The 17,566-nt window shown below is 33.2% G+C and overlaps 1 protein-coding gene across 1 annotated transcript in view; it reads right to left on the bottom strand.

Annotated features, from left to right (window-relative positions):
- Positions 1–11,143: 11,143 nt before the first annotated feature.
- The window catches only part of LOC136970395 (RRP12-like protein), a 53,400-nt gene continuing 46,977 nt past the window's right edge, over positions 11,144–17,566 (bottom strand). Inside the window, exons 28-31 of the mRNA XM_067264835.1 lie at positions 17,369–17,469; positions 11,440–11,492; positions 11,282–11,364; positions 11,144–11,207 (exon numbers count right to left, since the gene is read on the bottom strand). Of these exons, the coding sequence (XP_067120936.1) occupies positions 11,144–11,207; positions 11,282–11,364; positions 11,440–11,492; positions 17,369–17,469 (301 nt within the window). The remainder of the gene's footprint in view (positions 11,208–11,281; positions 11,365–11,439; positions 11,493–17,368; positions 17,470–17,566) is intronic.

Below are 17,566 nucleotides of genomic sequence, written 5' to 3'. Positions count from 1 at the left end.
CTTTTAAAAAAACTTATAATTAAATATAACTTTGTGAAGAAACGTACATAAAAATAACAAAATATTCTTTACTTTTTAAATCTTAAAACAATCCACTTACAAGTTTTTTTTTTGTTTTTATAACTCTTTCCGCCCTGTGGGCACTAAGAGAGCCTCTTTTAGTAGGCCCATTATGGGTTCGGCCAGGCCCACAATGGGGCGACCGGGTGGTGAGGGACGGGGCCCGACATATCCGAACGGACCACCCCCCGAAAAATTCCTGGGGATTATCGACCCGTTCGGATTCGATCCCGGGTCCCCCAGAGCGGTAGGCTGCCACCTTTACCGCTCGGCCATCCGGCCGTCTCCACTTACAAGTTAGTGAAATAGCTCCCTACGAGTGGCTAATGAATGGAATCAGAGACGGTTCAGGTAGGTGTGTGCGTGCCAAATCCCGAGGGTGCCGATACCGGTCAATGTCAAATGCCTCTTTTGTCGCGTCACTAGTATATATCAAAGGACGCGACAGGGCTGTTGTAAATTTTAAACGTTTCTCACCGTAGCTGTAAAAATCTAAATATGTTAAACTTAACAGATTGTCCTTGGTTCGTTTTCTAACTAATTCGTTTTAGGACCGAGTGTTCACGGAAATTTCCAAAAATTTACAACTTTTCGGTCACTCTCATTGAACTGGAAAAATTTCTGTCTTTATTACATCTAATATAATATACGAAGAGATCAGACCCCACTGTACTCGGCAAGAGATTGGTTCGGTTAAACTTCTGTTTAAGTAAAATTTCGGCTCTTTCATCGGAATTTTACTTATGTTTCTAATTCCCTAATCGTTTAATTATTTAACTACTTCTTAAGTAGAAATAGGTTGAAACCGGTTACTTTGTATTTGAATATCTGTAGTCTTGGGAAAGAAGTGGAAAGAAATTTCTATGACAACCGATACATAAATTGTAAATAAAGGAAAATAAATTCTAGAGCATTTTCTGTACCATTGTATCGTCTCATTCATTAAATTTGGTTGTAAATGATGCTGCCAAAGTAACAGTTAATTTTTTAACACTGTACTAGAATTGTACACGTTTTTTTCTGAATCCCCTTACAGATGGGACACACTAAATCGTAATATCACCGGTTTAACATCGAAATCCGTAAGTAATATAAGATGGGAGAGCGGAATAAACGCGGAATAAATATATCAAATATTTTAATGAATTTTTTTTAAAACTCCTGTCAACTATACAGAACTATCATAAAAACGTGCCAGTAAACTCCTATTGGTTGGGTTAAGTTATAAATCTAGTCTAGGGTGGGCAACCTTTTTTATAACATGGGCAAGAATAAATTTTACGTTTTTTCCGCGGGCCGTAGTAGTCAATTGACGCCTTCTTGTGACTTGTAATTTTTTTAGTCTGCAAATATTAAAAAAATAAATAAAAAGTTAATTACTACATTTATTTCTTTTATCGTTTTCGAAAATTGCAAAGAATTGGAATAATAACTATTAATTAGTTACTTTTCCAATTTAATAATCTATTAAAGATCTCGTAAGCCGGATAGAAACTTTTCGCCAGCCGTAGCTGGCCCGCGGGCCGGGGTTGCCCGCCGTTGATCTAGTCTACTCACAATTCACATAATCGGGTGAGGGCGGCCGAATATCTAGCAGGCAGGCGACTAACAGCCCACAACCGGTCCGGGATATAAAATTAGAAGCTTTATGTGTGAAACATCCACCAGCTACACCAGGTGATGTTGGTGCTCTGTAAAGCACATGTGCCAATGCCTATAATCTGGCTGCTTGGAAGTTGACGGGCAGGCGGCTAACAGCTCAGAACCGGTCCGGGATATAAAATTAGACGCTTTACGCGTGTGTTGCTTCTACCAGCTAAACCGGGTGAGGTTGGTGCTCTGTAAAGCGTATGTGCCAATGCCTATAATCTGGCTGCTTGGAAGTTGACGGGCAGGCGGCTAACAGCTCAGAACCGGTTTGGGATATAAAATTAGACGCTTTACGCGTGTGTTGCTTCTACCAGCTAAACCGGGTGAGGTTGGTGCTCTGTAAAGCGCATGCGCCAATGCCTATAATCTGGCTGCTTGGAAGTTGACGGGCAGGCGGCTAACAGCTCAGAACTGGTTTGGGATATAAAATTAGACGCTTTACGCGTGTGTTGCTTCTACCAGCTAAACCGGGTGACGTTGGTGCTCTGTAAAGCGCATGCACCAATGCCTATAATCTGGCTGCTTGGAAGTTGACGGGCAGGCGGCTAACAGCTCAGAACCGGTCTGGGATATAAAATTAGACGCTTTACGCGTGTGTTGCTTCTACCAGCTAAACCGGGTGACGTTGGTGCTCTGTAAAGCGCATGCACCAATGCCTATAATCTGGCTGCTTGGAAGTTGACGGGCAGGCGGCTAACAGCTCAGAACTGGTTTGGGATATAAAATTAGACGCTTTACGCGTGTGTTGCTTCTACCAGCTAAACCGGGTGACGTTGGTGCTCTGTAAAGCGCATGCGCCAATGCCTATAATCTGGCTGCTTGGAAGTTGACGGGCAGGCGGCTAACAGCTCAGAACCGGTTTGGGATATAAAATTAGACGCTTTACGCGTGTGTTGCTTCTACCAGCTAAACCGGGTGACGTTGGTGCTCTGTAAAGCGCATGCACCAATGCCTATAATCTGGCTGCTTGGAAGTTGACGGGCAGGCGGCTAACAGCTCAGAACCGGTTTGGGATATAAAATTAGACGCTTTACGCGTGTGTTGCTTCTACCAGCTAAACCGGGTGACGTTGGTGCTCTGTAAAGCGCATGCACCAATGCCTATAATCTGGCTGCTTGGAAGTTGACGGGCAGGCGGCTAACAGCTCAGAACTGGTTTGGGATATAAAATTAGACGCTTTACGCGTGTGTTGCTTCTACCAGCTAAACCGGGTGACGTTGGTGCTCTGTAAAGCGCATGCGCCAATGCCTATAATCTGGCTGCTTGGAAGTTGACGGGCAGGCGGCTAACAGCTCAGAACCGGTTTGGGATATAAAATTAGACGCTTTACGCGTGTGTTGCTTCTACCAGCTAAACCGGGTGACGTTGGTGCTCTGTAAAGCGCATGCACCAATGCCTATAATCTGGCTGCTTGGAAGTTGACGGGCAGGCGGCTAACAGCTCAGAACTGGTTTGGGATATAAAATTAGACGCTTTACGCGTGTGTTGCTTCTACCAGCTAAACCGGGTGACGTTGGTGCTCTGTAAAGCGCATGCACCAATGCCTATAATCTGGCTGCTTGGAAGTTGACGGGCAGGCGGCTAACAGCTCAGAACCGGTTTGGGATATAAAATTAGACGCTTTACGCGTGTGTTGCTTCTACCAGCTAAACCGGGTGAGGTTGGTGCTCTGTAAAGCGCATGTGCCAATGCCTATAATCTGGCTGCTTGGAAGTTGACGGGCAGGCGGCTAAGAGTTGTGGTTGAGCCGCCCTGGTTGGTGGGGAGTGGGAAACCCGTTCCCAGAAGCCAGAACAATGAACAAAGGAAGTTAGAAAGAAGGGTTAAGAAAGAGAGAAAATTATTAAAACTAATTAAATCTATAATACATATGTACAAAAATATATGGCGTACAGCCACATATAGTCATGATTTCATTCAAGAATTACGAAAAAATTATGGAGAGCTTAGGTGCCAGAGGTCCAGTTAACTACGTACTAATCTCTGGTCTAGATTGGAAGTGACGTAATCTCAATTTTAAAAATTTAAATAATTTTCTTTCAGAATGAATCAAGTATAATTTTTTAAAAATTAAAATACGATTAAAAATTACAGCCTGGCATTGTGAAAATGTCAAAAAACTGTTCAAGTTTTACTTTATTAAAATAGTGAAATAAATTATAAATTAAATATTTAGTAAATTTTCTTTTCAAGAAATGAAACTTTACACACTTAATTCCACCTTTGAATTTTTAGGTACTTTTGTCTCAATTACGATAGAGTAACAAATAAATTCTCATTCTCATCTGCTGCGGACTTTTTATTTAAGAAAACAAGAATTCAGGATTTAGTCTGCTTTTGTTAGATTAAATCACAGATGCCAAAGAGTACTGTCTGTACCTAATAGGGGATACAGAGAGATACAATAACTTATTTGAACTACTAAACGTTTTTAAAAACATTTATGATGGCAAATCTGGTTTATTGAGTCATTCACAATACATTTGTTTTTGCACATGTTAATAGTTGTACTTATTTGACTTTTGTTACTCTTTGCATACTTTTGAATCTGCCACTATGACTTATGTATGGCATGATGTTAAAGGTAGTCATAGTACAGTATTTGTATTTTTTTTATCAATGTCATATTTCAGTATTTATGGGTAATAATAGTCCAGTTCTATTAAATATATATATACAATAAGCAGTTATTTATTGTGACATCATTACAATGCTGGGCTGCATTTTTAATTTATTCAATTTAAAATATATATTATCCGGCTCAAATTGGTAGTGCCTTTCCCTGTACACCATACTTTTCCTTTAACAATAGTCATGCCAGTAATTAACAACTTTCAAGGAAAATTTTTGAATTGAAGTAACACAATTTCTGGCTTGCATTGGAAGTTCTTAGATAGTTAAGATTTCATCTAACTCCATTCTTGAGATTAAGGAAAGAAAGAAAGATGAGTGGGAATTCATAGGTCTACAATTTTTTAAATTGCAGCCCAATAGCCACAAAAAATACAAAATGTGATTCAAAAACCACATATTGTATTTTTACCCGAAGATTCAGATTCTAAAATTACACAATAAAAATGTGTAAAAACATAAAATTGTTTTTATGCTATTTCATCTTTTCGTAATGTCAGGACTTTAGAACCATCTGATGATGATAAATTCTACATCATTTGCATATGTACAGAATGTGCAGGAAAAAAATAGACAATTGTATAAAAAAAAAAAATGTTTGTTATAGTAATACTGCTTATTTCATGAAACATATATGTTCGATAAGGAAAATTAATTTTTATTGTTTGAATTTGATTACATAAGTAATTTATATTTGGTTACAGTTTTTGTAGACTTGAATGACAATGTACTTGCCAATTTGTGTGCACAGTCGACTAACTACTCCATCAAAAAAACTTTTTTTTTTTTTTTTTCTGAGAAAAATCTCATTATTGACTAACATTTCATTACTACTACACTACTACACTCACTCATAATTATTGTTTTTATATTTATCTAAGTATATTTTAATTTCATATATTGCCATTATACAGTAGTGTCTTGTACTTTGAATTCAATTCATTCCAAAACATTTAATCAGGGACAGAGTAGTGATTGGAAGGACTAAAATAAACTTTAAGTTCCTTGCATTGGAGTCATAGAGTATGTGATTTATTTCTTTGAAGTTTCTTTTTGTTTTGTTCCTGCACGGGGAATACTCTAAAGATCGAGTACTTTCCCACAATATATATAAAATACAGAAGATACAAAAACATCTTCACTTCTGCCCTTTTAGACACCAGGAACTAACAAACAGTCTTTCTTCTCAGAGACATTTTATTGTAGGCTATGACTCATATGTAAAACACTTAAAAATGACCATTTTAAAATTAAGTATTCAATTTTTACAAGATTTTATGGCTTATGATCAGTGAATGTTTTTAGCTGTTTTGCATATTGTAGCCTACAATAAAAAGTTCTCTCTGCAAAGGAAGAGTTTGTTAGTCCCTGGTGCTGGAAAGGGCAGAAGTGAAGACGTTTTTGTATCTTGTATTTTATATAGTTTAAAAACATTGTTTGGAAACAATTCCATCTGAAAGATGTGCTAGAGACATCTGCTTGTTTATCATAAACTTTTTATGTTGAAGCTTGGTTCAGGTGTCCAAATGCAGTGGAACACCCTTAAAGAACAAGTCATTGAACGAACAAATTGGCAACAGCAGTTTTCCAGGTGGCTTTACACAAGTTTTGTGGCTATTTGTGGTATTTGGCTCCTGAGATAGTAGATACTACTTTGTTTGATGTATATGTGCCCAAGGAAACAAAACTGAAAATGGTTGTAGCTGTGAGATCTGGTTATTCAGAGAATAGTAGTAACAAGAGATAAATCATCAGAGAAGAATTTGAATATAAAAGAATTATTGCAAGATTTAAGTCAATTTGTTATCTCTGAAATTATGAATTTCTTTTTGAGATTTTAAGTTTCAGCAAGTTTTGAATTTGGATCTTAATAAGTGGTGAAACAGTCATAAAAAGCTTTTCATATCTTCTTGACTTTACTAGTAACAAATGATAGGGCAGAGCACGCTGTGAAATTAGTACAGGAATACATCATCTTGACCAAGGATGAAGGACAAAAGTTTGTTATAGGTAAATGAGTTCAAAATACCCATATACTTAGATATTACAATTACAAAGTCAATTGTAAATTTCACTTTGAATAATGTAGTGAATAGTATTCAGTGGAACCTGGTTAACTTAAACGGGGATAACTGAATCCTTTTCTTTTCCCAATTGTCCAACATTGAGATTTATGTTAAAACTGGTTAAGTGGAATAAGATTTTGATACAGTATTTTGGATAATTAATTGTTTTATTTAACAATTCATCTATGAAATAAACTAATCAGAAACTTTCTATGAAATGTGGTTATCATGTCATATGATGGTGGGTAATAGTACTGGCTTACAGTATCTAAGTCACTGTCTGGAACTGCCATTTGAATGTTTGTTTTTTAGGCATTTTTTTGGGTTTTATTTGGTTGCTGACGGATTTCTCTGGGTAGCTAACTTAATTAAATAAATAGATTTTTGATAAAAGATTATTATAAGAAGAATTGGACTATTATTTATGTAAAAATTTTAACCTTGCAGCAAGTTTAAAAATTATCATCATAGAGTGGTTTTTGTGATTAAAGAAAAACAATGTATTCTAGGCACAAAATATTGCAATTAAAAAAATCCTTACTGTATGTTTAGGAGTGAACTGACCAACCATTCAGGAAAGCATTTCTCTGTAGCTTATTTATCCACTTGGTTAAGGATTTTTGAGTTTCTGGACAACACAGAGGTTTGCATTGACACAATAATTCTACCTAAGACCCACAGAAATATTGTATGGATAGTTTTTTATGGGTCAACAATAAACAAATGTACAAAATCTCGGTTATTAGCCGAACTTCCATAACTCAAAGTTAAATTTTTCCGACCGATTCGATATAACTCGGCCCCACTCGCAGTCGGATTTGTAATGTTGTTACTTAATGATTTGTCTTCAGGAATTTTACTTATTGTTTTTATGAATAATACACACTAGTTTTTACCTTACAATGTATTCTGACTGAAGTAAAGTAAAGTAATATTAATTTTATGTTTCTATATTAAAATCTGATTATTGTTGAATTTAATTATAATTTCTGTTCAAAGAGTTTGTGATATTTGATCTATTCAAGTTTTGAAACTCTTCATTCTCTTTAAACTGGCATCGTTTGCAGATTGTTATTATGTGATATTTCCAGATTGGTGCAGTTGGCTGCATGTTACACTTTTGTATTCTGTCTTCCTATTCTTCTTTTTTGGGCAATATGCACATTTTTTTCTTGATACTGATGTCTGTGGAAGATCTTGTTTCTACACACTTCCAAGATTTTCATAGAGATCCTGACTCTCATTTGTCTGAGAAAAAAGAAGCAAAATTTGTGCTCAGACTCCTCATCAAGCTGTTTCAAAAACATTTCATCACACTTTATGATAGTACATATATTCAATATCACTTTGCATGTGAAAAAAAAAGACAAAATTAGTTGTGGTTGAGCACCACACTAACTTGTCCAACATGACTGAAAGCTTTAGCAATAACTATTAATTCCGATTCCAGTATCTTCTTGAAGAGAATACTCAAGAAGAAAGCAAATGAGAGTTTGGCCACAAAACTTCCAAGAAGCATTTTAAAACGAAAGGTAAACACATTGCTCACCAGGTTCCACTGTATTAGTGAATTACAGTGTTTGGTGAAAACTCTTATTTTTGTAAGATTTAAAATAATAATACTAATTATATGAATAATTTCAAGACAAAATCATGCCATCGTAGCTGCACGTAACGGAAAGACTGCTTCGGGTTCTGTAGGTTAATGCAAGTTTGCCAATTTCAGAGTAAAAGTGTATATTTATACATATTAAAGTTTCAAAAATAATATATCCTTTAAACCTTTGGGACATCACTTACACTAATTTTTTTGAGCTGAATTTTGATACATATTAGTTTCATCATAAATGGGACCATTCTAGAGGGTACCTCTCAAAAAATTCAAAAGTTAAAAAATACGATCCTCTTCTGCCATCTTAAACTTTCAGTCAAATTTATGAGTGCTCTGTCTAATGACTAAACTACAACTTAGTTGTGCCCATTTGAACACTATTGTGCTTGTGTGCTGGTGTATTATTGTGTGTTAACAATCAGCAATTTGAAACAATGTCTTAAAACAAATTGTTGAATATGATAGCAAATGCTCATCAATACAATGGTGCATATTTGCATCTGTCAGAATGAATTTCAGATATTTCAATTCTATTCAAGGTGATGAGTTAAGCTTGTAATGCATCTCATGCTATAACAAATTTCCTGTTTATTAATTTTTATTAATAACTAGGACATTAATGAAATATCAGATTCTTAAGTAAACATTTATATCCCTATAAATGTAATGTAACTTTGCAGCATGAACAACAGCCTTGTCACAATGATTCTTATAGTATGTGAATGCCCTTTGACTTGACTTTTTGGATTTGAAAGCAACTTTTTAATTCTCTCTTATTTTAAAAATATATAAGCATATTTTAGTTAATTTTAATTCTGTTAAGAACATAAATGTGAATTGAATAAATTTTAATAAAAAATTTTGTTCAATGGACTGTGTGTGAAATTCATGGAAAAATTCTTACTTGACAATGTACTCTCTACTTTAACATAAAATATGGTAAGGATTCTAAGTTCTCTTATACAGTAGTGGCATGAATTCTGGACACTTCTAATAATTTTTTAATTTTCCTTATACTCATGAATTTCATACAGTATTTATTATTCAAATTAAAGGATGATGTATTACAAGAATTCTTTATTCATAAGAATTCATTCAAAATACATACCTTGAAGTAAAACACTTTATTTTTAATATTTTGATGGATACCCTTTCCCCTTTATCACTGTCACAATTCTTTGAAGCATTAAATCTACCAAACATCTTATTGCATGATCATCCTGAACCAAGTTTTTATGATGGCTTCTCTCAACTCTGTTTTGTTACTGGATTGCAGCTTGAATGGACCAACACTTTTGGCTACGACTATTTACTGGACAAGGCAAGACAGTAATATTTTGGTCCCTGAATTACTTTAGGTAACTTCTGGCTGTATGAGACGCATTTTTCAGCAGGATGGAACACCATCACCTTCAAATAAATTTTCAATGGTGGGCAACATTGATGCAAAAAATAACAGTAAATAATTTTGATGTCAAATATGGCCATGTCTGGCCATGCAAGCTCACACTATTACACTCATACGATGCTCAATGGTTGCCGTGGTGCACTTAGGCAAAAGGTCTTCACTGGCTCATTGAAGAATGAACTTCCAAAGATAAAATTTTTGTCTTGTCCTTCTCATGTCCATTCCATGTGTGCCAGAACCCAATTGGTATGTTTCTGTCTGTTTTTTGTTGAGTATGGTCTACGAGCAAAGACACAAAGAAAGAAACCATTGTAATGCAACTTTTTTCTAACAGTTCTGTCAGCAATTTGCATGCCAAATGTCTTCAGCAGTTTGATTGTCTTTTGCTGACCTATGACAGTTTTGCAGGGAGAAAGAACAGATTCTACTCACATCATGCTCAGTTATTTTTGGTTTTCTACCTGTTCTTGAAGCTGTTTTTGTCAATCCTATCTGAGTAAAGCATTTGAAGAGTCTTCTCACAGCTGTCTTTGTAGCTCCACCACTCAACTTAATTGCTATTTCTTTATATGTGTAGCCTTCTTTTCTTTGCCAGAGACCAACCAATCAGCATGTTTTGTTTTGTTAGAAGTCATAATTTCAGTTTTATCATATTCACATAACCTCAAAATTTAGAGAGATCTCTTGTCAAAACAATCAGATGTGGTTGCTCAAACTCTCCTGATTGGATACTGAAACATACCTACATGTTATGTTTATTTTAACGAATTACAGGATAAGACATTTGATCAGTAGCAAGGGCAATATTGAAAGGTTAATTCAGAAATTCTTGTATATAAAAAAAATTGTCAATTCAACGTGTAACAAGTAGAAAAAGATGAATAAATATAAGATTAGAATGACCATTTAAATATCAAAAAAGCATTTTTCTGACAATACAAAAAAAAAAGGGGCTTGAATTAATGCCGGTACTGTATATACGACAGGCTTATTCTAGTAAACATATTTGATAGTCGTTTGTTTTTCATATGTACAAGGACTACTGTGTGACTCGAAATGCCATCAATCAGTTATGTCAAAATTTAAAAAAAGTATATTTTCAAGTAATCATGTATTATCATAACAACTATGTAGTAAAATGAATATTTGGAAACATCATTTAGTTTGAAAAGAAATTTTTACTAAACAACAGCTATTTTAATTTCTAGTGCCTGTTTGATGCATTCTAATTCCTATTATTCCCAAATCACAAGCATTAAATTTTATTTTGTCTTTCCTCCTAAATTTTCAGAAATGTGTCTCACTGAGTACTTTAGTATCATAAATGTGTAATTATAAAAATTGAAAAAAAAAAAACTTTAAAAAAATTCTAATTTATTGTGCTAGAAAATTTACAAAAAAATTTTAGGTATAAATTAATTTTTTATAATTTAAAATTTTTTTATTTACACTTGAACTGAGAAAATCAAGAATATCTTCATTATTTTCTTGTATCCGCTCCTTTGTATTCTTTTGGCTAACTTTATTGTTGGATTCATTATCAGAATCTTCTTGTCTATTAACATATTTCATGTTACTTTATAAATAAACTTTTATTGATTTTTTAGAATTGTGATATTCAATATTCAAGCTAAATGACTAGAATGTTACTATTAGTGTTGAAGAATTAAACACTAACAGTAACTTATTCAGAATAAAAATTGGAAAAAAACAACATTAAAAAATTTTAATTCTTTTTACATTAAATAAATTATATTGAACGGCCAATTTAGCCCTTTTTCTTTAAAATGTTATAAGTCATTGTTAATTAATGATATATAATGTAAATAACTCTCAAATGTGAATTTTACTTACCTCTTACCCAACACCTTCTTATCTAACTCAATAGAAGCATAAGGATTGGGCCGACCTTTTATCTTCATATCATTACCAGCTTTCTGCAATTGTAAAACCACATTAGACAAATAATATAAACTTTTCCCAATTAATAATAATAATCTGTGTAAAGTTACCTTCACTTTAAATTCTTCTCCATAAGTTAGACTATTCTCTCTTTTATTTATTTTTTATGAATACCTGCATTTTGTAGAAGTGAATACTTTCATGAAACATTAAACATTATGTTATTAAGAAATAATAATAATAATAATAATCTTTATTCACAAAAAGGGGATTATCCCTGTTGCAGGGGGTTGTACAAAAATGACTTGTAAATTTTCGTGTTATTAAAACATTAACTAGGTTATTAAAATTTAACCGTTTTTACACATTGGTTTTATATTATTTCGTTATTAACATAAATAAAAAGTTATTTAAACAAACACAATAATATAATTATACAATAATGGTGAAGTTATATAATGTTGATATATACTGACATAGATTTACAACATTTTTGTAATCTTAATGAAATAATTATACAGAGAATAGAGATCATTTTTATTTAGGTTATTTAGAGAATTTCTATAATCTTGGGATGAATCACTTTGGAGTATTCGAGGAATGTTGAAAGAGTCACGTACATTAGAGCGATTCTGACATTTCTGAAGTAAGTGTTCAATTGAGAAGTTATCGAATTTGCACCATGGGCAATGATTGTTTGACAGGTCAATATAGATATTATTGATATAAAGGGAATATTTATTTAAACGTAATTGTGAAATTAGCCTTTTCACGTTGAAGTTAGTTGATTTTATCATATAAGGTTGTACAGAAGGTATTTGTAAAATTTTTAAGTACCAGGGATGATAAGTATTGTGATTTAGGCTATTTTGATCCATATTTATAGATTGAGCGATAGCTGATTCCATTAACATAGTATATCCAAATTTCCAGTCCTGAATATTATCTTTGAATAAAAGGTCTGATACTCCAAAAGAATTTAGTATTTTATTTAGTTTAGTTTGCCAGAGTTGTATTGTAGTTGATTTTTTACTACCTTTGATTATTTCGTGGTGCAAAAAGGTAATATTACTGTCAGATTTGAATTTTAAACGATAGTAGAATTTAATGATACGTTTTAAGAACAATGGATAAGAGCAGATACGGTTAGTTTCGTGGCGAATTGCGTAGCCTGGGACAGTTCTTTCTAGATGAAAAAGTTTGCGAAGAAAATAGATGTGAAATTTTTCTAATTTATATATATAATCGAGACCCCATATTGGGGATGCGTAATATATGATTGGGTTAATGATTGCGTTATACAGTTTCATATGAATAGATAAATCGGAGGTTTTTAAGTTAGAATATAAGTTTAGCAGATTATCTATAGCAAGTTTTACTTTATTGTTCAAATACGAAATATGTGCTTTGAAAGTATGATTCCAATCGAATATAACACCTAGGAAATTGACTTCATTTACCATTTGCAGAGGTTGCTTGTCTAGATATATCGTTGTTTCTTTTTTGGAGATTTTACTATTCTTACGGAATATAACGACTTTCGTTTTGGTAGGATTGATTGTTAATTGGATTGAGTTGAGGTAAGAATTTAGTTGATTAATTTTTCTTTGTAGTGATATTTTTGTCGGAGCGAAGATTGCAAGGTCATCAGCAAATAATACATAATGAAAGGTCCTGTCACCAAGTTCTATTCCATCTGAGCAATTCTGAAATATGTGATCAATTTCAAGTAGATAAAAATTGAATAGGTATGGCGAAAGAGGGTCACCTTGGAGTATTCCACGTGTTAATGTTAGCGATGGTGAGACGGCTTTGCCCTGTTTAATTTTTGCGTTATAAGTTGAGAATAGCTTAGATATAGTGTTTGCAAATTGATTACCTGCTCCGTTAATTTTTAGTTTATATACCAGTAGCGGAACAAAAACAGAGTCGAATGCTTTTTGGATATCAATGAATGCAACATATATTTTTCTTTGCTTTTTTCTCAGATGAAGTTGTATTATAGATGATAGTAGGAAAATAGCAGATTCTGTTCCTTTATTTTTGAAGAAGGCGTATTGAAATTTTGCTTCGAGGTCAGTTATTTTAGTCCAGTATTGGAATTTTGTAGCTAATAAAGATGTAAAACATTTTCTTAATGGTGACAGTAGTGCTATTGGTCTATAATTAGTTAGAGAAATTTTATCACCTTTTTTATGTATCATTGATAAAATTACCGAATTCCAGGAGTCCGGGTAATTAGTTGTTTTGTACATAGAATTGAAGAGTTGTAGCAGTTTCACTCTTGCTTGATTTGACAATGTTTTTAGGAATTTAGTTGGAATGTGATCATTTCCTGGTGATGTATTAATGCGAGTTTTATTTATGATATCATCAAGATCCTTGATTGTAAATTTAGAATTAAGACATTCGTTGTTGAAGTTGTAGTTAGACATTAAATTAGGTATAGTTTGGGTAACAGGAAAGCGTTGATAAAATTTTTTCCAGGCTTCAAAACTTATCATTGAGTTATTGTCACATAAGTCGAACTTAAATCGAAATTTTTGTATTAGTGCCCAGAAAGTTTTGCTATCGTTGCTGTTTTTTAGTAGTGTTGTTTCAAGTTTAGAAAGATAATTTTTCTTTTTTGCTTTAATTAGGTTATTGTAAGTTTGCTTGAGCTTTCTGTAGTTATTGAAATTTCAATTATTTGAGTTTTCACGGAATGTTTTTAGACTTGTTTGCTTCATCTTTTTCATCTTGTAGCAATCTTTGTCAAACCATGGTTTTTTAAATTTGTTCTGAATGGTTCTTTTATCGTTTTTAATTTGAATATAATCGTTCATTATCTGAATTACTTGGTTATATATTATATCAGAATTCAAATTGGTTATTTCTGGAATATTGTTGAATCTATTTTCTATTTCATTGAGATTTTCTCTAGATTTCATTAGATAGATTTCATTGAGATCTATTTCATTGTTATTAAGAAATATATATTTATTCATTTAAAATTTTACATAAGAGAATTATCTTTATCAAGCATCTAATCAATGACTATAAAAGTATTATATACACCATTTTTTTTCCTTGGTAAGAAACTTACTGATTATTAAGAATTTGACCGTGTCTGCATTTTATTTTTTTGTCATTTTTAAAGCAAATCATCCTTATGATGATAACATAACTTTAAAAATTTTCTTACATTAAACAATTGAAATACTTTCTGTTGGAGATTTAGTACAGAGCAATTCAAGAATGAGTATTTGTCTCTTCTTCCTACTATTATAACTGATTAAATACATTTTCTGTTAATCTCAGATTGCACTCTTCAACTTCCCACATATGTTTAAACAAATTATTACTCTAGATTTCACATTACTTGTAAAATTTGGAATATTTAAAGTTTATTTTAAAGGTCGAAATGTATTCCTCCCATTATTGGAAGTGACATATACAATTGAATACGTCAATAAAAAAGTAAAGAAAATATATCAACAATACAATTAATAATAATTCTCAAACCTGTTTTTATCACGGAAAGATCATCTTGGTATCCTTTTTCTGTGTTTATTTTCTGTTTCTTTATCTGAAAAATATTAAATTTGAAGAAAAAGGTGTTCAAGTAAAGTGTTAATTCGGGATAATCAAAAATTTACTATACACATATCTTGAATCATATGTAGTATATGTGCACAGACACATTTTGATTAATAGGTATTTATATTAAAAAATCACATATACTTTTAGTAATATGTTGTCAAATTTCAGAAACAGCTCTCCAAGTATATTAGTCGAAAAACGTTTCTTTTCTAGTAAATATTAATTTTCTTGACTGAACACTTTAATTTTAGAATTTTGAATATGATATGAAGAATTACATAACACTTGCTAACAAATGATTTCTTTTAGATCAAATTTACAGATTTCAAAGAGAGAAATTAATACTATTTCATTTAAGTTATGTCAAAATTTAAAAAGTATATTTTCAAGTAATCATGTATTATCATAACAACTATGTAGTAAAATGTATATTTGGAAACATCATTTGTTTAGTAAAAATTTCTTTTCAAACTATCAGCTATTTTAATTTCTAGTGCCTGTTTGATGTGTGAAATCTGGAAGTTAAGAACATAAAATTTTTGAATTATTTTACTTTTATTATAAACGGCTTAATGAACAACATTTTATACCCGGGAAATTGTTGACCTTCGACTGGCAACGATTATTTCCTCAGAGCAGGTAGATCATCTTGCACCATAGTTTACAGTTAGCGTCCGAACTAGTCGTTTATTTAAATCCCAGGAACACCTATGGCCCTAATTGCGATTTGTTATCGATCACGTGACTGGTTTTCTCATCAAAAACCTATAAAAGACGCTTCCTTCCCCCCCAAAAGGGCTCTCCGATCGTCTCTCGAGTACGACGTACAGTACACTGCGCCATCCTCCGGACCCACAAAAGCTTCTACGACTCCATTCGCCGGACTCCGTCTATTTGTAAGTTCACCGACCTTTAGGGGGAAATCGTTAATCCCGCGACAGGATGGTCTAGGGTCATTCGCGTATGGGTGTGAGGGAGGATGACACAGACAATAAGTGTCTCACAAAGAAACCCGTTTATTTAAATATAAAACAACTCACACTATGGACAGATCGTTACAAAGGTGAACGTTCGAACGTTTTGTGCTGATGTGTTTCCTATCGTCGCTTGATAGAAGGCCCCGGGGCAGCGGCAGGTGCAGCGACTCGTCCGTTGGCGTCGGCGGACCTTTCGATGGACACCTTGGAACACCTCTTGTCTCCCTTGAAACCTCTCGGAAAAGTCTCTTGTCCTTCCAATTCGGCGATTACTTCAATCTCTCTTTTTCGTATTGTTCATGTTGATTGGCTCCACGTCCTTCCTTTCTCTCTTCTCGATTGGTCCCTCGCTTGTTTCCAAGCGAAAAACGACCCCTGTTCGAGTCACGAGAAAGAACCACCTCGACAAATCTACTTGACACCCTCCGTTTACTCAGGTTGGAAAGAATTGATGGAACTTTGAAACTTGCACTCATATTTTCCCCATTGTTGTCTAGTCTGAGAGATTTTTGAAATTTAATGCTTCGATGTGATGTTCCTTTTCATAATTAACTTTTCCCTTTTTCCTAATTTTAATGATCTAAATTTCGTATACGAGCGACTTGTCAAAGGTCCATCTATACTGGAGGACATTCGTCTACAATCATTACTCATTACAATTATTGCGTTTTATTTTACATTAGGCTCTTTTTGCCTTTCGACATCTTTCTCCTTTTTTTCATGCGTCGCGGTTTCAAATGACTAACGCGTCTAATACGATCTTTGATCGGCTTTTGTCCCTTTTAACAATGGACGATTTTCTACATTCGTTTTAACAATTTTCTAATATAAATAATTAATGTTAACCCGTTTTTGGGACTTCACATATTACGGAATTTATAGAGGTTTTCTAAAGTTCTAAAGAATTCTACAGTTTTGAGTGCCCGTCTACGACAGTCTACAACTCCTTTTACCGGATTCCGTCTATTACGGACTTGTTAAGAGGTATGAATAAATATTTGTAAACTCTCTCTCCGGACCCCCTTTTTGTATGAGGGTAGAATAGTTTTGTTCATTCGATTTTAATAAATCTTGTTTTGTTATAAAATGGTATCTTTCTTGACTGTTGGCTTCGCCTTATCGTCGACCCCATCCTTCCTCCTCCTCCACTCGCGTAACGCGCCGTCGACGTAACAGCCATCCTTGACAAGTGAGTCGCCGGAAAAGGAGGTACGACTCCCTCTTACGTTCCCGGGATTTCACAGATGCATTCTAATTCCTCTTATTCACAAATCACAAGCATTAAATTTTATTTTGTCTTCCCTCCTAAATTTTCAGAAATGTGTCTCACTGAGTAGTTTAGTATCATAAATGTGTAATTATAAAAATTGAAAAAACATTAAAAGGTTTTAATTTATATAGCTAGATAGCATAATTTATTGTATAGAAAATTATAAAAAATTAATTTATACCTAAAATTTTTTTATAATTAAAATTTAACTGAGAAAATCAACATATTCATTTTCTTCTTTAACGTTAGCCAAAAGAATACAATTGTTAGATTCATCATCTTCAGAAGTTTGATCTTCAGAATCTTCTTGTCTATAAAGTAACAAGAAATATTTTAATAAATAAACTTTTATTGATTTTTCAGAATTGTAATATTCAATATTCAAGCTAAATAACTAGAATATTACTA

This window comes from Centruroides vittatus, unplaced genomic scaffold (genome assembly GCF_030686945.1).
Source record: "Centruroides vittatus isolate TY-2023 unplaced genomic scaffold, ASM3068694v2 contig_193, whole genome shotgun sequence".
Taxonomy (NCBI): Eukaryota; Metazoa; Arthropoda; class Arachnida; order Scorpiones; family Buthidae; genus Centruroides; species Centruroides vittatus.
The sequence above is the reverse complement of the archived record's forward strand: the minus strand, read 5'-3'. Positions and strand labels throughout refer to the sequence as shown.